The 20,642-nt window shown below is 43.4% G+C and overlaps 1 protein-coding gene and 1 long non-coding RNA gene across 5 annotated transcripts in view; one reads left to right on the top strand and one right to left on the bottom strand.

Moving 5' to 3' along the window:
* Positions 1–8,809, bottom strand: part of LOC130297036 (uncharacterized) — a 44,249-nt gene extending 35,440 nt beyond the window's left edge. Inside the window, exons 1-2 of the long non-coding RNA XR_008849372.1 lie at positions 8,278–8,809; positions 5,406–5,473 (exon numbers count right to left, since the gene is read on the bottom strand). This is a non-coding gene — a long non-coding RNA (uncharacterized LOC130297036). The remainder of the gene's footprint in view (positions 1–5,405; positions 5,474–8,277) is intronic.
* LOC130297035 (vasoactive intestinal polypeptide receptor 1-like) overlaps positions 1–20,642 on the top strand; it is a 173,035-nt gene that overhangs the window by 38,242 nt on the left and 114,151 nt on the right. For all 4 annotated transcript variants that reach the window (XM_056549209.1, XM_056549210.1, XM_056549206.1 and 1 more), the window contains exons 2-3: positions 5,419–5,533; positions 8,708–8,815. In XM_056549209.1, the coding sequence (XP_056405184.1) occupies positions 5,419–5,533; positions 8,708–8,815 (223 nt within the window). The remainder of the gene's footprint in view (positions 1–5,418; positions 5,534–8,707; positions 8,816–20,642) is intronic.

Below are 20,642 nucleotides of genomic sequence, written 5' to 3'. Positions count from 1 at the left end.
ATGACAGTGGTCAGAATTGCAAAAAACGCTCCGGTCCTTAAGGTGAAAAAGGGCTCGGTCCTTAAGGGGTTAAAACAGTATTTGTCTACAACACCACTACACCTGGCTGGCTACTATTAGCTTTTCAGTTGTTGTACACACCAGTGCTGCAGCACACAGTTGCTGTGTACTACACCCAAAATTGCACTCTTTCTCTCTCAATCTCACTCCCTTCCCTATCAGTGCTTCTAGGCTGGATTTGAGCTTGAGGTGACTGGCCGCAAGATGTCTACCGATTATTTAGGGTTGTGACATCACAGGGGTGACTGGCTGCTGATAGGCTGCATGCTTCATGTGATTCAGGGTCTTCCTGCCGACCCTTGTTCCTGCCTTCCCAGGATTCCTTGCCCCATGTCCTCACATGTGGATCAGCCATTTTAGATACCCTGGAGCTTAATGAAGCGATTTGCAATCGAATCGTGGCAATATTTGAATTTGTTGCTAATCAAATTTTTCCTGAAATTCGTAACAAATTCGGATTTGTCAGATTCGATTCGCTCATCCCTAATGATGGCATCACACAGTTCCTCTATATAGACATGATGACATCACACAGTTCCTCCATATGGATATGATGACATCACACAGTTCCTCCATATAGACATGATGACATCACACAGTTCCTCCATATGGACATGATGACATCACACAGTTCCTCCATAGAGACATGATGACATCACACTGTTCCTCCATATGGACATGATGACATCACACAGTTCCTCTATATAGACATGTTGACATCACACAGTTCCTCTATATAGACATGATGACGAAAAATACAATATCGGCACTCACCGGTTCGGCTTGAAAGTCTTTGTTTATTCAAACATACTCACATAAGGAATACAGAGGAAGAGGGTAGTGGGGGGACAGTGAATGGCGACCGAGCTCCTGTTTCGCATGCTTTGGCGTGCTTTGTCCGGCCGTATGGCCCGCAGGTTGGAGACCACTGGTTTAGAGTGCCCGGTTCAGTGCCGGAGGCTTGTAACATTATGGCCACGCCCTGCTCTTGACGTCGCGGCCACATCCCCTCAATGCAAGTCTATGGGAGGGGGTGTTACTCTTTTCATATTATGATGAGATGAGGATCCCGAACAGAAGATATATATGTGAAAATTTTAAAGGAAATGTATCTGAGTTTTGTAAAATGCAGAATCCCTTTAAATGGGCACTGTCAAATTCAAAAGCTTTTTATATGTTCATCATGGCAAAACATTCATATTTCTCATATACTTCATATAAAAAATGTTATCTCGTTTCTATAGAAATCATAGCTTATAAAAATGACCACTAGGGGTCCCCATATCATCCAGAACATAATCCTGGTTGGCTGCAGCATTATCTTTGTCCCAGCTGAAGCGCAAGCTGGAACAAAGTCCACTTAGTGAGGGTGGGAATAGCACTTCTGTGCTCACTCCTGTCCTATCTATCAGACTCCTGTCTGAAAACAGAGAGAAGGGGGTTACAGAGCAGCCTGCAGTTATCGGATGAAGAGACCCAGCACAGCACAGCAGACTCAGGGAGGAAGTGAATGCACGGTGAGTAAGGGTGGGCTTGCCTCAGACACGCCTCTTCCAGATATCAGAATGAGTGAGCAGCAGAACAGAGGGATTTGCGAACCAAATACAGAAGCCAAACACATAAAAAGACCTGCATGACCTAGTGAGCAACATATAGAAGCATTTTTTTCTATGCCATAACAAGTACGCTTATAGTTCATTAGGCACTGAATGTGTTAAAGGGGTACTCCCATGGAAAACATTTTTTTTTTTTTTTAAATCAACTGGTGCCAGAAAGTTAAACAGATTTGTAAATAACTTCTATTAAAAAATCTTAATCCTTCCAGTACTTTTTAGGGGCTGTATACTAAAGAGAAATCCAAAAAAAGAAATGCATTTCCTCTGATGTCATGACCACAGTGCTCTCTGCTGACCTCTGCTGTCCATTTTAGGAACTGTCCAGAGCAGCATATGTTTGCTACGGGGATTTTCACCTGCTCTGGACAGTTCCTAAAATGGACAGCAGAGGTCAGCAGAGAGCACTGTGGTCATGACATCAGAGGAAATGCATTTCTTTTTTTGGATTTCTCTTTAGTATACAGCCCCTAAAAAGTACTGGAAGGATTAAGATTTTTTAATAGAAGTGATTTACAAATCTGTTTAACTTTCTGGCACCAGTTGATTTAAAACGGGAGTACCCCTTTAAAGACACAACTTCTTGGATTAAAGAAAAAAAACCCTGGCTTTAAATGTTCACAGTTTTTGACAGCTTCCATCATGTTCACATTAGATTAAAAGAAGCGCAATTTTGGGGGAAAAAAATGTGGGCAGGATAATTCATGGAACAAGTTGTTACAGCCTGAGCTATAATTTCTGGCATTGTGCTTATTACAGTATTGTCAGCCCCTGTAATTAGTTCATCACAATTCTCTTTCTTTATTAAGTGACTCCGCAATGGTCTAAATATACTCTCTTTGGCATTCCACCTACACGATACAACCAGGCAAGATGTTATCTCCCCTCAAATTACTAGAGTTCAGACTTAAATAGGTACAACATGTCACTACAACCCTGAGCCTGACAAGCAAGGCGAGAGCTCATGTATGTACAACCGGGGTATATAGATAGGTAAATCAAACACAGCTTTATGGATATTTGAAGGGATGTTCCATTTTTAACTGGCAAAGTATAGAGCTGTTGTAGGGTTTAAAGGGGTACTCCGGCGCTTAGACATCTTATCCCCTATCCAAAGGATAGGGGATAAGATGCCTGATCGCGGAGGTCCCGCCACTGGGGACCCCCGTGATCTTGCACTCCGCACCCCGTTTATAATCAGTTCGCTCCGGGTCTGATTACCGGCGACCACAGGGCCGGCGGCGTGTGATGTCACGCCTCCGCCCCCGTGTGACGTCACGCTCCGCCCCTCAATGCAAGCCTATGGGAGGGGGCGTGACAGCTCCGGCCCCGTGATCGACAGTAATCAGACCCGGAGCGAACACGCTTAGGGGACTGATTATAAACGGGGTGTGGCGTGCAAGATCACGGGGGTCCCCAGCGGCGGGACCTCTGCGATCAGGCATCTTATCCCCTATCCTTTGGATAGGGGATAAGATGTCTAAGCACCGGAGTACCCCTTTAAAGGGATACTCCGCCCCTAGACATCTTATCCCCTATAAAATGCCTGATCGCGGGGGTCCCCCCCGCAATCTCGGCTGCGACACCCCAGACATCTGATGTAAGGAGAGAACTTCGCTCCGTGACGGATGACTGGCAATGCTGGGCGGAGGCTCATGACACCACAGCCATGCCCGCTTGTGACATCACTGTCACGCCCCCTCAATGCAAATCTATGAGAGGGGGCCTGACTGCCGTCACGCCCCCTCCCATAGACTTGCATTGAGGGAGCGTGGCCGTGACATTAGGAGCGGGACGGGGCCGTGACGTCATGAGCCTCCAGCACTGCACCTGACGCTTTAAACGAATGCCGGGTGCAGCAGGGAGATTGCAGGGGTCCCCAGCTGCGGGACCCTCGCTATCAGACATTTTATCCCCTATCCTTTGGATAGGGGATAAGATGTCTAGGGGGGAGGTACTCCTTTAAACAGCTCATCATCAGGGGTGAAGGGATTGGGCATGTATGGCACCTGGTCATAAACAGGTTAAAGGGGTAAGTTGTCTCCACTGGATAGGAGATAACTGGCTGATTGGTGGGGGTATGACTGCCGAGGATATCCACAACGCTGAGAACATAATGAATGGAGCAGTACAGTGCATGGTGAACTTAAAGGGGTTGTCCTGTGAAAAATAACACAGATTAGGGGATAAGTGTCTGACCCCATGGGTTCAGAGAGAGCTAGTGCTGCAGCCACTATGTCATCTATTAATTACTATGGGAGCACTGGAAGTGCCCATGTGCTGTACTCTGGTTTCTTTGTCGCTCCTATAGAAATTCTAGGAGTGCATGTTGTCTGCAGCATGAACTCTTTCTATGAACTGGGCACCACCTTAGAGATTGTGGGGGGTCCCAGCAGTTGGACTCCTACATGATCAAACACCTATCTCCTATCCTGTGTTTTTTTTTTTTTTCACTGGACAACCACTTTAACAATGTTTGGAAGCCTTATAAAGAATGGAGTGCTGGCCGTACACCTGGCCAAGCTTAAAGGGGTACTCCACTGGAAAACATTTTTTTTTTTATCAACTGGTGCCAGAAAGTTAAACAGATCTGTAAATTACTTCTATTTAAAAATCTCAATCCTTCCAGTACTTATAAGCTATTGTATGCTCCACAGGAAGTTCTTTTCTTTTTGAATTTCCTTTCTGTCTGACCCCAGTGCTCTCTGCTGACACCTCTGTCCATTTTAGGAACTGTCCAAAGTAGCACCTAATCCCCATAGCAAACCTATCCTGCTCTGGACAGTTCCTAAAATGGACAGAGGTGTCAGCAGAAAGCACCGTGGTCAGACAGAAAGGAAATTCAAAAAGAAAAGAACTTCCTGTGGATCATACAGAAGCTTATAAATACTGGTAGGATTGAGATTTTTATATAGAAATAATTTACAGATCTGTTTAACTTTCTGGAACCGGTTCATAAAAAAATGTTTTCCAGTGGAGTACCCCTTTAAGCAGTGAGTGTTAGCCGTGATGCATAGAGCACATCTGTTTACTTCTGAATGGCTCAACACCTTCACCTGACACCCAACACCGGGCCCAATGAATGTAGGAAGCTCCTAGCCTGGAAAATGTGAACTGAGCAGAGAGGCACTTGCCTCGCTGCTCAGTTAAGAAAACCGACAGGAGTCCCTGCTCCTGTAGGCAATTTGGCCAAAGCAAATTCCCCCCTAAAAGTACATTTGGACACATATGTTTTTGTGAAATTCTGTTTATGGCAAATGGAATGAGTCATCAACTCTCTTGTTTTATAGCAACCCATCGCAACCAATCACAGCTCAGATTTAAGGGAATGTGTCATCAATGTCACCCGCACTAACCTGTTTGTACTGGATTATAGTGCGGGTGACACCGATGAAAATCATACCGGTCTTCCATTTGTGGCTCTCCGCGGGATTACTGAAGAATGGAGCCACAGAAAGGAGCTCGGTAAGTATGATTTTCGTCAGTGCCACCCGCCCTATAACCCGATACCGACAGGTTAGCGTGGGTGATACTGATGACAGATTCCCTTACATTTTACCAGAGCTTATTAACATATTAATGCTGAGCTGTGATTGGTTGCTATGTGAAAAACCAGAAATTTTTTGTCCGGTTTCTACAACCAACCATGTCCTGGTTCTGATGGGAAGAAGAGATCAGTAAAGGTAAGTACTAGAGAACGTATGGAATCAATACTACCATTGCCCCTTCTACCTGTCTCCATTAGGTCATCTCTACGCATCCGGAATGTGAACTGGTCCTTCAGGTTCTAGAGCAGGAGGCTGAATGTTATAAGAGAATGCGATCGGAGAATCACACAGTACACAGAACCACCAATGAAGGTAACCATCTTAAAAATTCCTGTAACTCTAATATAATTTATAATACATTATATAATTTCCTTCTTAAAGGGGTACTCCAGTAGAAAACTTTTTTTTTTTATCAACTGGTGCCAGAAAGTTAAACAGATTTGTAAATTACTTCGATAAAAAAATCTTAATCCTTCCAGTACTTATTAGCTGCTGAATACTACAGAGGAAATTCTTTTCTTTTTGTAACACAGAGCTCTCTGCTGACATCATGACCACAGTGCTCTCTGCTGACATCTCTGGCCATTTTAGGAACTGTCCAGAGTAGGAGAAAATCCCCATAGAAAACATATGCTGCTCTGGACAGTTCCTAAAATGGACAGATATGTCAGCAGAGAGCACTGTGGTCATGATGTCAGCAGAGAGCTCTGTGTTCCAAAAGAAAATAATTTCCTCTGTAGTATTCAGCAGCCATTAAGTACTGGAAGGATTAAGATTTGTTAATAGAGGTAATTTACAAATCTGTTTAACCTTCTGGCACCAGTTGATTTAAAAAAAAAAAAAAAAAGTTTTCCACCGGAGTACCCCTTTAAAGGAATTGCCCAACTAATTCTTAAAAAATCTTGAACTGTGAGATTGTATCTAACCAAGATCCTAGTTAGAAGAGTATGGACTCTACCAATGTTTTTTATACCAATTATATACAACACAGAAATTCTTGACAATTGATGAGAAGATATCAATTGTATCTGTGTCATTGGTAGTTTTTGTGACCTTTTAAAGGGGTACTCCACCAAAAAACCTCTTATCCCCTATCCAAAGGATAGGGGATATGATGTCTGATCTCTGGCGTGGCACCCTGGTCATCCGTGCACGGAGCGAACTCCGCTCCATGCCAGATGACTGGCGACTACAGCCACCATGCCCCCTCCATTCATGTCTATGGGAGGAGGCGTGACGGCTACGTAGTAGCCGTCACGCCCCCTCCCATAGACATGAATGGAGGGGGCGTGGCATGATGTCACGAACACGGAAGCTCCAAGCTTCCGTGTGCCATATGCCGCTGCTACCGACCTGGAGAATGCAGGGGTCCCCAGCGGCGGGCCTCCCGCGATCAGACATCTTATCCCCTATCCTTCGGATAGAGGATAAGATGTATTTCGTCAGAGTACCCCTTTAATGTCATTTACCCAACAATGACCGCCTGAATGTCTTAAAGGGGTCCTCCGGTAGAAACCTTTTTTTTTTTTTTTTTTTTTTTTAAATCAACTGGTGCCAGAAAGTAAAACAGATTTGTAAATTACTTTTATAAAAAAAAATCTCAATCCTTCCAGTACTTATTAGCTGCGGAATACTACAGAGGAAATGGTTTTCTTTTTGGAACACAGAGCTCTCTGCTGACATCACGAGCACAGTGCTCTGTGCTGACATCTCTGTCCATTTTAGGAACTGTCCAGAGCAGCATATGTTTGCTATGGGGATTTTCCCCTACTCTGGACAGTTCTTAAAATGGACAGAGATGTCAGCAGAGAGCACTGTGCTCGTGATGTCAGCAGAGAGCACTGTGTTCCAAAAAGAAAACCATTTATTCTGTAGTATTCCGCAGCTAATAAGTACTGGAAGGATCGAGATTTTTTAATAGAAGTAATTTACAAATCTGTTTAACTTTCTGGCACCAGTTGATTTAAAAAAATAAAAATAAAAAAAAACGTTTTCCACGGGAGTGCCCCTTTAAAGGATCCTGTCATCACATGTGACCTGAATGATTTCAAATTGCTTAAAATAAAAATTCTGAGGCATCTTTTGTCATAACTCTACACTATGCTGTTCCTCTGTTATTCCTCCTTAAAAAATAAAAAGACATTAGGGTGTTCCTATCCTCCATGTCTCCTGGGTGTGTCCCTGCAGAGCCTTTATGGGAGTATTTCATTGTGTTTAGAGACACACTTCAAGGCCCAACATCACAAAAAGCCCTCTCCAAATAGTAACACCCAGTTATCAATGTATTAATGTTATCTTAGGAGAAATATCAGAGGAACATCACAAGCTCAGTTTGTTTCATGAAATAGTTCCATTGTACCTTATTTAAAGGGGTACTCCAGTGGAAAACATTATTTAATTTTTTTTCCAAATCAACTGGTGCCAAACAGGTAAACATTTGTAAATTACTTCTACTTAAAAATCTTAATCCTTCCAGTACTTATCAGCTGCTGTATACTACAGAGGAAGTTGTATGTTTCTTTTCTGTCTGACCACAGTGCTCTCTGCTGATACCTCTGTCCTTGCAGGAGCAAAAATCCCCATAGCAAACCTCTCCTGCACTGGACAGTTCGTGACACGGACAGAGGTGTCAGCAGAGAGCACTGTGGTCAGACTGGAAAGAACTACACAACTTCCTCTGGAGTATACAGCAGCTGATAAGTAATTTACAAATCTGTTTATCTTTCTGGCACCAGTTGATTAAATTTTTTTTTTCCCACTGGAGTAACCCTTTAATGGTCAATGTTGGTTTGCGGAGACAATATTAACCATATAGGGGGAGATTTATCAAAACCGGTCCAGAGTAAAAGTTGCCCATAGCAGCCAATCACGTCGCTTCTTTCATTTTTAACAAGGCCTCTGCAAAATGAAAGAAGCGATCTGATTGGTTGCTATGGGCAACTGGGCAACTTTTCCTCTGGACGGGTTTTGATAAATCTCCCCCATGGGGTTTACTTACTAAGTTTTCCTGATTATAAAAAATCTCATTTTTTAATAGTATGCTATGTTCTGTATACCAAGCCATTTTCTAGAGAGAACAAAGTCCTGACTCTGGCTATAGAGATCTCCCGACCCTCTCCAGAAAAGAAGAAAGAGATAAAGGGGGAGATTTATCAAAAGCTGTGCCCATAGCAACCAATCAGATCGCTTCTTTCATTTTTAACAAGGCCTCTGCAAAATGAAAGAAGCGAGCTGATTGGTTGCTATGGGAAACTGGGCAACTTTTCCCCTGCACAGGTTTTGATGAATCTCCCCCAAAGTATATATTCCAAGAACAGCACCTCACCTATCCACAGTTTATATGTTGCACATCTGCCCCATTTATACCATCATCTACCATCAACTGCAATACCAGACAGAACCTATGGACTGGGGTGGCGCTATTTCTGGAAAAACAAAATTCTAATCCTAACGGGCTTATGAAATAAATCATCTTTTCTGTCATAGGATGCCTGACTGAGTGGGATGGTGTCAATTGTTGGAATGCAGCTTCTTTAGGAGAGACCGTGACTGTCTACTGTCCAGAAAGTCTTCAGATATTTCTTAAGACAAAAGGTAGGAGACACGTGTAACTAGTTCCAATGGTTATTTTTCTCTTGTCCAAGATGGATCATCAATAGCTTCTAATACGTGTGCATGTGTATTCAATTGGGAGAAAGTCACTGCCAGACTCCTCTTGTGGGTGTGTGGTGTCCCAGTACCGTATTACATACAGTACCTTGGTATGGGTCCCCAAAGTCAGAGTTCCTAGGAACCGTGGCGCCCTTAGATCTAGTCCTCCCCTAGTCACCCCTTAGATAACTAATATATTGCACAATTAAATGTAAATAAATGTATATAGAAAGTGCACTTACCTTGCGCTAGCGTCGCAGGACCTGCGGGTCACGTGATGAGGCTTTAGTCTCTATGGTTAATGCAAAGGACCTTTGGAGGTTCATAGGCCATGTGATACCCACAATGCTTTGTGAGGCTGATTGACAGATGGCGTGGACCAATCCTAGAACGGCCAGCCCCTGCCCATATAAGGGAGCTGCAGCCATTACTCTCTCTCTTGGGTTGCTGTCACTGAATGAGGTAGGACCTCCGCAACTTTCAACGACAATTACTAGGCCAAAGCCTTGCGGCCTCGGCTGAATAGCACAGTGAGTTATTCTAAATTCTCCGCAATTATTTGCAAGGACCCTGGACCTAAATATATCCCTAAATCCAGCGGATCTGCGCATACTAAATCCCTACAAGTTAAAGAACTTACTAAAAGTCCCAACCAACAGTCAATCTCAGCCAAGCTGTTCATAGACTCATTACAAAGACTGTTCTTATGTTTACATGCTACAGAAAATCTTCAGTAAAGTTTATGCAAGTTTTCAGCGAAGCTCCGGTTGTGGACAATACTTTATTCTGCAAGCACCTATCGTCCTTGGGAAGGGTGGCGATAGGCCAAGACACACAGCATTTAACCCTCACCCTGGCGTCACGACTGACAAGGGTTAATAACACCCTTTATAACCTGCACAGCAACATCCCGACCACCATTCACACCCTCAAGGCGACCACCACAGGTGCTTATCTTTCCGAGAGAAAAAAAAAAAAAGATTGTATAGTTAAAATCTCCAAAATGTTTTTTTTTGTTTTTTTTTTTACATGCCTGCCCTTGGTAGAGAGTACTAGGAATGAGAGAAACAGGCGCTCCATAGAGTATTAACGTAAAAACCTGTGGTGAAATAATTATACAAATTACTTGCTCACCCTGGGTGGTTGTGCAACTTCATACACAACAATGATGTAAGCGTAGTAGGTCGACTGCTGCCCTCCGGTAGATATTGCAGTGTAGGGTAAGGCTTCAAAGGAACACGGCTCAATCGGCGCTGAACGACCACAACAGGTGAACGGTTAAAAGGAGTTTATTTGACCAGAATGCAACGCGTTTCGCTGCGCATGCGCAGCGAAAAGCGTGGCATTCTGGTCAAATAAACTCCTTTTAACCGTTCACCTGTTGTGGTCGTTCAGCGCCGATTGAGCCGTGTTCCTTTGTTTATTTGACTGCATGCGCAGCGAAACGCGTTGCATTCTGGTCAAATAAACTCCTTTTAACCGTTCACCTGTTGTGGTCGTTCAGCGCCGATTGAGCCGTGTTCCTTTGTTTATTTGACTGCATGTGCAGCGAAACGCGTTGCATTCTGGTCAAATAAACTCCTTTTAACCGCTCACCTGTTGTGGTCGTTCAGCGCCGATTGAGCCGTGTTCCTTTGTTTATTTGACTGCATGCGCAGCGAAACGCGCTGCATTCTGGTCAAATAAACTCCTTTTAACCGTTCACCTGTTGTGGTCGTTCAGCGCCGATTGAGCCATGTTCCTTTGTTTATTTGACTGCATGTGCAGCGAAACGCGTTGCATTCTGGTCAAATAAACTCCTTTTAACCGTTCACCTGTTGTGGTCGTTCAGCGCCGATTGAGCCGTGTTCCTTTGTTTATTTGACTGCATGTGCAGCGAAACGCGTTGCATTCTGGTCAAATAAACTCCTTTTAACCGTTCACCTGTTGTGGTCGTTCAGCGCCGATTGAGCCGTGTTCCTTTGTTTATTTGACTGCATGCGCAGCGAAACGCGTTGCATTCTGGTCAAATAAACTCCTTTTAACCATTCACCTGTTGTGGTCGTTCAGCGCCGATTGAGCCGTGTTCCTTTGTTTATTTGACTGCATGCGCAGCGAAACGCGTTGCATTCTGGTCAAATAAACTCCTTTTAACCGTTCACCTGTTGTGGTCGTTCAGCGCCGATTGAGCCAGGTTCCTTTGAAGCCTTATCCAACACTTGGTAGAGAGTAGGGAGACCAACATGCACAGGAACTGGTTGGACGGTCTTTCCAAAATCAGTGGTATTACACAGCCTGACTCTGCCCACTACTAGCGCCAATCTCCTAGATCTGTGTTCGTTTACTAAGCCTAGGGTAGGACTACACAATGAATGGCTGAATCGATCATGTAGCTCTTAACTCTTTATTATTTGTAAGCACATTACACAGGGTAACAATATAGAAGACAGGACTGCACTCACCATACAACGGAGCTTTATTGAGCTGTTCCAGGCATGTCAAGCAGGTACGGTGGTGGAGGCGGGGGACGTGAACGGGACAGACTGTTTCACGCTCTCACAGCGCTTCTTCCAGCCGGTATACCGGCTGGAAGAAGAGCTGTGAGAGCGTGAAACAGTCTGTCCCGGTCACGTCCCCCGCCTCCACCACCGTACCTGCTTGACATGCCTGGAATAGCTCAATAAAGCTCTGTTGTATGGTGAGTGCAGTCATGTCTTCTTTATTGTTACTGCATACGATTCTTGTCAGAATTTGCACCACCGTTGTCAACTTTACTTCTGGGATCACCGACCCACTCCACTACCGCACTTGTCCAGATAGTTGAGGGCCTTAGTCTTGTAAGTGCCGGACCACTCTATTCTCTCCATTGTACAGGGTGGCCCATTTCTATGGATACACCTTAATAAAATGGGAATGGTTGGTGATATTAACTTCCTGTTTGTGGCACATTAGTATATGTGAGGGGGGAAACTTTTCAAGATGGGTGGGGACCATGGCGGCCATTTTGAAGTCGGCCATTTTGAATCCAACTTTTGTTTTTTCAATAGGAAGAGGGTCATGTGACACATCAAACTTATTGGGAATTTCACAAGAAAAACAATGATGTGCTTGGTTTTAACGTAACTTTATTCTTTCATGAGTTATTTCCAAGTTTCTGACCACTAATAAAATATGTTCAATGTGCTGCCCATTGTGTTGGATTGTCAATGCAATCCTCTTCTCCCACTCTTCACACACTGATAGCAACACCGCAGGAGAAATGCTAGCACAGGCTTCCAGTATCCGTATACACTGCTATATACTACTATATACACTGCAGGAGAAATGCTAGCACAGGCTTCCAGTATTCGTAGTTTCAGGTGCTGCACATCTCGTATCTTCACAGCATGGACAATTGCCTTCAGATGACCCTAAAGATAAAAGTCTAAGGGTGTCAGATAGGGAGACCTTGGGGGCCATTCAACTGGCCCACGACGACCAATCCACTTTCCAGGAAACTGTTCATCTAGGAATGCTCGGACCTGACACCCATAATGTGGTGGTCACCATCTTGCTGGAAAAACTCAGGGAACATGTCAGCTTCAGTGCATAAAGAAAGAAACACATCGTCATGTAGCAATTTTGCATATCCAGTGGCCTACATGATGATGTGTTTCCCTCTTTATGCACTGAAGCTGGCACGTTCCCTGAGTTTTTCCAGCAAGATGGTAACCACCACATTGGCCCTCATTTACTATTTTAAACCAGACCTCTTTTGTCGGGTTTTTTTGGCGCATCTTTGCCTGCGACATGTCGCAGACATCGTGCGTCAGTCTGCGACACGATGTGCCTTTTTTTCCCGACAGACCCGTAGTGGATTCTCCCAAACCCGAAAAAGGGGCGTAACTCGACATTTCTGAGCTTTCCCACGTATTTATAAAGGTTTCCAACCCGAATTTGTTGAATTGTTGTGGATTTTTTCCCCACAGCTCAGAGGAGTTGGAAACCAAAACCAACAAAACCCACGTGCGACAAACAGGATGCGACATAATAATAAATACCAGGGGGAAAAAGCAAGATAGACTTACAACCCGATTTTCTAAGTAAATGAGGGCCATTATGGGTGTCACGTCCGAGCATTCCTAGATGAACAGTTTCCTGGAAAGTGGATTGGTCGTCGTGGGCCAGTTGAATGGCCCCCAAGGTCTCCCGATCTGACCCCCTTAGACTTTTATCTTTGGGGTCATCTGAAGACAATTGTCTATGCTGTGAAGATACGAGATGTGCAGCACCTGAAACTACGGATACTGGAAGCCTGTGCTAGCATTTCTCCTGCGGTGTATATAGTAGTATATAGCAGTGTATATGGATACTGGAAGCCTGTGCTAGCATTTCTCCTGCGGTGTATATAGTAGTATATAGCAGTGTATACGGTTACTGGAAGCCTGTGCTAGCATTTCTCCTGCGGTGTATATAGTAGTATATACCAGTGTATACGGATACTGGAAGCCTGTGCTAGCATTTCTCCTGCGGTGTTGCTATCAGTGTGTGAAGAGTGGGAGAAGAGGGTTGCATTGACAATCCAACAAGGGCTCTAGGTCTTCGCCAGGCAATTATAGACCGGTAAGTCTAACGTGCATTGTGGGTAAATTGTTTGAAGGACTTATAAGGGATTACATACAGGAATACATAGGGGATAAGTATTATAAGTGATAGCCAGCATGGGTTTACTAAGGATAGAAGTTGTCAAACCAATCTAATTTGCTTTTATGAAGAGGTGAGTAGAAGCCTTGACAGAGGAATGGCTGTGGATATAGTGTTTCTGGATTTTGCCAAAGCGTTTGATACTGTCCCTCACAGACGTCTGACAGGTAAGTTAAGGTCTTTGGGTTTGGAAACTTTAGTTTGTAACTGGATTGAACACTGGCTCATGGATCGTACCCAGAGAGTGGTGGTCAATGATTCGTACTCTGATTGGTCCCCGGTTATTAGTGGTGTACCCCAAGGTTCAGTACTGGGCCCGCTGTTGTTTAATTTATTTATCAATGATACAGAGGATGGTATTAACAGCTCTGTTTCTATCTTTGCAGATGACACCAAGCTTTGTAGCACAGCACAGTACAGTCTATAGAGGATGTGTATAGGTTACAAGATGGCTTGGATAGACTAAGTGTCTGGGCATCCACTTGGCAAATGAGGTTCAATGTGGATAAATGTAAAGTTATGCATCTGGGTACTAATAACCTGCATGCGTCGTATGTCTTAGGGGGGATTAAACTGGCAGAGTCACTGGTAGAGAAGGATCTGGGTGACTTGTAGATCACAGACTACAGAATAGCATGCAATGTCAGGCTGCTGCTTCCAAAGCCGGCAGGATATTGTCATGTATCAAAAGAGGCATGGACTCAAGGGACAGGGACATAATACTCCCCCTTTATAAAGCATTGGTACGGCCTCACCTGGAATATGCTGTTCAGTTTTGGTCGCCTGTTCATAAGAGGGACACTGCGGAGTTGGAAAGGGTGCAGAGACGCGCGACTAAACTAATATGGGGCATGGAACATCTTAGCTATGAGGAGCGATTAAAGGAGTTACAATTGTTTAGTCTTGAGAAGAGACGTTTAAGGGGGGATATGATAAACGTATATAAGTATATTAATGGCCCATACTAAAAATATGGAGAAAAACTGTTCCAGGTTAAACCCCCCCAAAGGACGAGGGGGCACTCCCTCCGTCTGGAGAAGAAAAGGTTTAGTCTAAAGGGGCGACACGCCTTCTTTACCGTGAGGACTGTGAATTTATGGAACGGTCTACCTCAGGAACTGGTCACAGCAGGAACAATTAACAGCTTTAAAACAGGGTTAGATACATTCCTGGAGCAAAATAACATTAATGCTTATGCAGAATTATAAAACTACATCTCTTTCCCTTATCCCCTTACACCCTTCCCTTCAATTCCCTGGTTGGACTTGATGGACGTATGTCTTTTTTCAACCATACTAACTATGTAACTATGTAACACAATGGGCAGCACATTGAACACATTTTATAAGTGGTCAGAAACTTGTAAATAACTCATGAAAGAATAAAGTTATGTTAAAACCAAGCACATCATTGTTTTTCTTGTGAAATTCCCAATAAGTTTGATGTGTCACATGACCCTCTTCCTATTGAAAAAACAAAAGTTGGATTCAATATGTCCGAATTCAAAATGGCCGCCATGGTCACCACCCATCTTGAAAAGTTTCACCCCTCACATATACTAATGTGTCACAAACAGGAAGTTAATATCACCAACCATTCCCATTTTATTAAGGTGTATCCATATAAATGGCGCACCCTGTACATTACACAGGGTGATGTGCGGCCGTCAAACAGCAATTTTTAAATGTTAAAATCATGTGATCAGCTGACGAACAATCATTTACTGTGTGGTCGAATATCAATATGTGTAATTGGGCTTTAGCCTATTGACCATTTTTAGTAATTATTTCTAGAGTCCTCTGAGAAGTATTACAAACGCAAAGAAGTTTGGGTCCCATCTTTGCTTTCACCTTAAAGAAACAAAATCACTCACATTAAAGGGAACCTGTCATCAAATTTTAACATATATGATGCATTATGTATAGTTATGTATAGTAAAATCATCTTCCTCACCATCCCTGGAAGGTGTTTCTGCCCGCAGGGATAGTGAGGATAAGATGTTAGAAAGAGTCCCCTGCCGGCCATGTAAGTAGTCCCTTGGGCGGGAAGCTATACTCACCTAGTCCTGTCTTCTCCAGCTGTATTCACGCCCACTCAGCATGATTTAATGCCCACGTCACCTCTCTGCTCCCTAAGCAGACGGAGCAGAGGGATTACGCGGGCCGGTGTCCAGGCTGTCAATCATGCTGAGTGGGCGTAATTACAACCGGAGAAGACGGGACTAGGTGAGTATAGCTCTCCGTCCAGGGGACACATTCTAACATCATATCTTCACCATCCCTGTGGGCAGGAACGTCTCCTGAGGATGGGGAGGAAGAATATTTTACTATACATATGGAATATATTTATTAGTGGTAAAATCTCATGACAGGTTCCTTTTCATCACATCTCTCTACTAAATGAAAGCACTTTATATGAAGTACATTTTTACTTGTCACTATGATCCCCATTGCAACAGTCTATAGGGTCATTGAAAGACAAATGATAAAGCAATGTGTACAAGCCTCATAATATTTCGTACCCTCGAATCACCCACTCAGACCCCAGAGAATGGAGGTTGACATGTAATAAAGAAATAAAAAGAAGCCAGAGCGTCTAATAGGGTTACACTGTATGGAGCCGCAATAGAGCTGGTATAGTTTAAAAAGGTACTCATCTTTTGGGTAATGTGAAGATACAGCACCTATATTTGCCTTATTGACCTTATTGACCCAAGTGTTCAATCTGCCTCAGTTTAAAAAAAAAATGTCAGACATCAATCACAAGTTAGCGTGTGCAAGCACTGTATATACCATGACAGACAACATCCCGGAAGCTCTGCTAGTACAGTAAAATCTCCCTTAATGGACACCTCCCAAAAAGGGAATTTTTAATTCCCCCGCAGAGTCCCATAAGACATAATGTATTTGCACCCTCCAAATAGGGGACACTCCCAATAGCAGACATGGACACACCTTATAGGGGACAAAACACTCCCAATAGGGGACAAAACACTCCCAATAGGAGACAACAAGACTTATGTTAAAACAGTGGTCTCCTGCTTCTGTACGTCCACCGGACACATCCCTAAGCCCCCCCCCCCCCCGATCCCCTCTGTGCCACTTTATTTCCCCTGTGCCAAATCCTTTCCCCTTGATCTCCCCCTGTGCTATTTCATTCCCCCTTTATTACCTTTGTGCAAATTCATCACCCCCAATTTACCACCCCCTGTGCCATTTCATCCCACCTGTGGCATTTCATCCCCCTTTATCCCCCTGTGCCACTGTACTCCCCCTGTGCCAAATGATCCCCCTCTGGCACAGATAGGATCAAGGGAAAATCATGTGGCACAGGGGTAAGGGGGGGGGGGGGGGTGGGATGATTTGCCACAAGGCACAGGGGGAATAAAGTGGCACAGGGTATAAAGGAGGTATGAAGTAGTACAGGGGGCTGATAAGGGGGGATTTAATGGCACTGGGAGATTCTACTGTAATATTGCTATTTATCGTGTTTTTTAGATAATTTTAGTGTTCGGTCATTTAGAAAGATTTTTGAGCTTTTTTCCCAGGGGACATCTCTCAATAGCAGACACATTTTGTTCCCCGTGAGTGTCTGCTATTGGGAGATTCTACTGTACCCAAACACCATAGTACACTCCAACTGTCCAAGGATTTTTATTGCCTTAAACAATGGGTTTCAAAAAATGTTCTCCCCTTCCCCAGGTTACAGACAAAAGATGTGGGGCCTAGTGCACTGCTTCCTCTTATAGGCAGATACAAACTAAAAAAATAAAATAAATGGGTACCACCAAATGGGTGCCAAGCATTGGCATCTATTTTTTCAGTTTGTATCTGTGTATAGGAGGAAGCAGTGAATTGGGAACCATAACCTCTTTCTGTAACCTGAGAAAGGGGATAACATTTCCCGAAACCTGTTGTTTTAAGACAATAAAAAGGCTTGGGGTATCTAAACCTTGGACGGTTGGAGTGAACTTGTGTGCAGGTACCAGCACTGCTTCTGGGATGTTGTTTGTCGTGGTATATACAGAAGTTGGATTTTGAAATTAATATAATAAAGGGGTACTCTGCCCCTAGACATCTTATCCCTATCCAGTGGTGGGACCCCTGTGATCTCTGTGCGGCACCCGGTGTTCGGTTAGAGTGTTGGGTGCAGTGCCGGAGGCTCGTGACGTCACGACCACGCCCCCTCAATGTAAGTTTATGGGAGGGGGTGTGACAGCCATCACTCCCCCTACCATAGACTTGCATTGAGGGGGCATGACCGTGACGTTACGAGCCTATGTCCTGCATCGCCTTAAGGACGCAGGTCTTTTTTGCAAATCTGACCACTGTCACTTTAAGCATTAATAACTCTGGGATGCTTTTACCTTTCATTCTGATTCCGAGATTGTTTTTTTTCGTGACATATTCTACTTTATGTTAGTGGTAAAATTTCGTCGATACTTGCATCATTTCTTGGTGAAAAATTCCAAAATTTTATGAAAAATGTGAATTTTTTTTTACTTTGAAACTCTCTGCTTATAAGGAAAATGGGTATCCCAAGTACATTATATATTGATTCACATATACAATATGTCTACTTTATGTTTTCATCATAAAATTGACATGTTTTTACTTTTGGAAGACATCAGAGGGCTTCAAAGTTCAGCAGCAATTTTCCAATTATTCACAAAATTTTCAAAATCAGAATTTTTCAGGGACCAGTTCAGTTTTGAAGTGGATTTGAAGGGCCTTCATATTAGAAATACCCCACAAATGACCCCATTATAAAATCTGCACCCCTCAAAATATTCAAAATGATATTCAGTAAGTATGCTAACCCTTTAGGTGTTTCACAGGAATAGCAGCAAAGTGAAGGAGAAAATTCAAAATCTTCATTTTTTACACTTGCATGTTCTTGTAGACCCAGTTTTTGAATTTTTACAAAGGGTAAAAGGAGAAAAATGTTCCTAAAATTTGTAACCCAATTTCTCTCGAGTAAGGAAATACCTCATATGTATATGCGAAGTGTTCGGCGGGTGCACTAGAGGGCTCAGAAGGGAAGGAGCGACAATAGGATTTTGGAGAGTGTTTTTCTGAAATGATTTTTGGGGGGCATGTCACATTTAAGAAGCCCCTATGTGCCAGAACAGCAAGTAAACCCCCACATGGCATACTATTTTGGAAACTACACCCCTCAAGGAACGTAACAAGGGGTCCAGTGAGCCTTAACATCCCACAGGTGTTTGACGACTTTTAGTTAAATTTGAATGTGTAAATACATTTTTTTTTTCACTAAAATGCTGTTTTTTCCCCAAATTTTAGATTTCTACAAGGGGTAATAGGAGAAAATGCCCCCCCCCCCCCAAATTTTTAACCCCATTTCTTCTGAGTATGGAAATACCCCATGTGTGGACGTCAAGTGCTCTGCGGGCGCACTACAATGCTCAGAAGGGAAGGAGTGCCATTGAGCTTATGGAGAGAGAATTTGGTTGAAATAGAAGTCAGGGGCCATGTGCGTTTACAAAGCCCCCCGTGGAGCCAGAACAGTGGACCCCCCCACATGTGACCCCATTTTGGAAACTACAACCCTCACAGAATTTAATAAGGGGTGAAGAGAGCATTTAAACTCCATTGGTGTTTGACAGATCCTTGGAACAGTGGGCTGTGCAACTGAAAAATAAAATTTTTCATTTTCACGGACCACTGTTCCAAAAATCTGTCAAACACCTGTGGGGCGTAAATGCTCACGGCGTCCCTTATTACATTACGTGAGGGTGTAGTTTCCAAAATTGGGTCACATGTGGGGTCCATTGTTCTGGCACTATGGGGGCTTTGTAAACACATGTGGCCTTCAATTCCGACAAAATTTCTCTTTAAAATCCCAATGGCATTCCTTCCCTTCTGAGCATTGTAGTTCGCCCGCAGAGCACTTTACATCCACATATGGGGCATTTTCTTACTCAGAAGAAATGGGGTTACAAATTTTGGGGGGCTATTTTCCTATTTTCCCTTCTGAAAATGAAAAATTTAGGGTAACACCAGCATTTTAGTGAAAAAAAATGTTTTTCTTCATTTTCCCATCCAACTTTAATGAAAATTCGTCAAACACCTGTGGAGTGTTCAGGATCACTATTTTTTTGTGTTTATGTCAGAACCGCTGTAAAATCAGCCACCCCTGTGCAAATCACCAATTTAGACCTCAAATGTACATAGTGCGCTCTCACTACTGAGCCTTGTTGTGCGTCCACAGATCATTTTACGCCCACATCTGGGGTATTTCTGTACTCAGGAGAAATTGTGTTACAAATTTTGGGGGTCTTTTTTTCCTTTTACCTCTTGTGAAAATAAAAAGTATGGGGCAACACCAGCATGTTAGTAGTGTTGAGCAGCATAGGCCATATTCGAATTTGTGAATATTCGCAAATATATGGACGAATATTCGTCATATACTCGCTAAATTCGCATATTCGTAATATTCTCGTTTTATTTTCGCATATGTGAACATTTGCATATGTGAAAACTAGCATATACAAAAATTTGCATAAGCAAATATTCGCATATGCAAAAATTTTCATAAGCAAATTTTCGCCTATGCGAAAATTCACATGCCATTCTCACACAGTAGTATTAGAGCCTTCTTTACACCACACGAGCTGGAAGCAGAGAGGGATGATCACTGTGATGTGTACTGTGAAAAAAAAAAAAAAAAAAAATGAATATTTGGAATTACGAATATATAGTGCTATATTCGCGAATTCGAGGGATTGCATAGGGGTGGACATAGGGGTATTCTACGCCAGTGATTCCCAAACAGGGTGCCTCCAGCTGTTGCTAAACTCCCAGCTTGCCTGGACAGTCAGTGGCTATCCAGAAATGCTGGGAATTGTTGTTTTGCAACAGCTGGAGGATCTGTTTTGGAAACACTGCCGTACCATACGTTTTTTTTTTTTTATTGGGGGGGGGGGGGGGGCAATGTATGAGGGTGTATATGTAGTGTTTTACCCTTTATTATGTGGTAGTGTAGTGTAGTGTAGTGTTTTTAGGGTACATTCGCACTGACGGGTTTACAGTGAGTTTCCCGCTAGGAGTTTGCGCTGCGGCAGTTTGCCGCAGCTCAAACTTGAAGC

The sequence above is a fragment of the Hyla sarda genome, chromosome 12 (assembly GCF_029499605.1).
Source record: "Hyla sarda isolate aHylSar1 chromosome 12, aHylSar1.hap1, whole genome shotgun sequence".
Lineage (NCBI taxonomy): Eukaryota > Metazoa > Chordata > Amphibia > Anura > Hylidae > Hyla > Hyla sarda.
The sequence above is the reverse complement of the archived record's forward strand: the minus strand, read 5'-3'. Positions and strand labels throughout refer to the sequence as shown.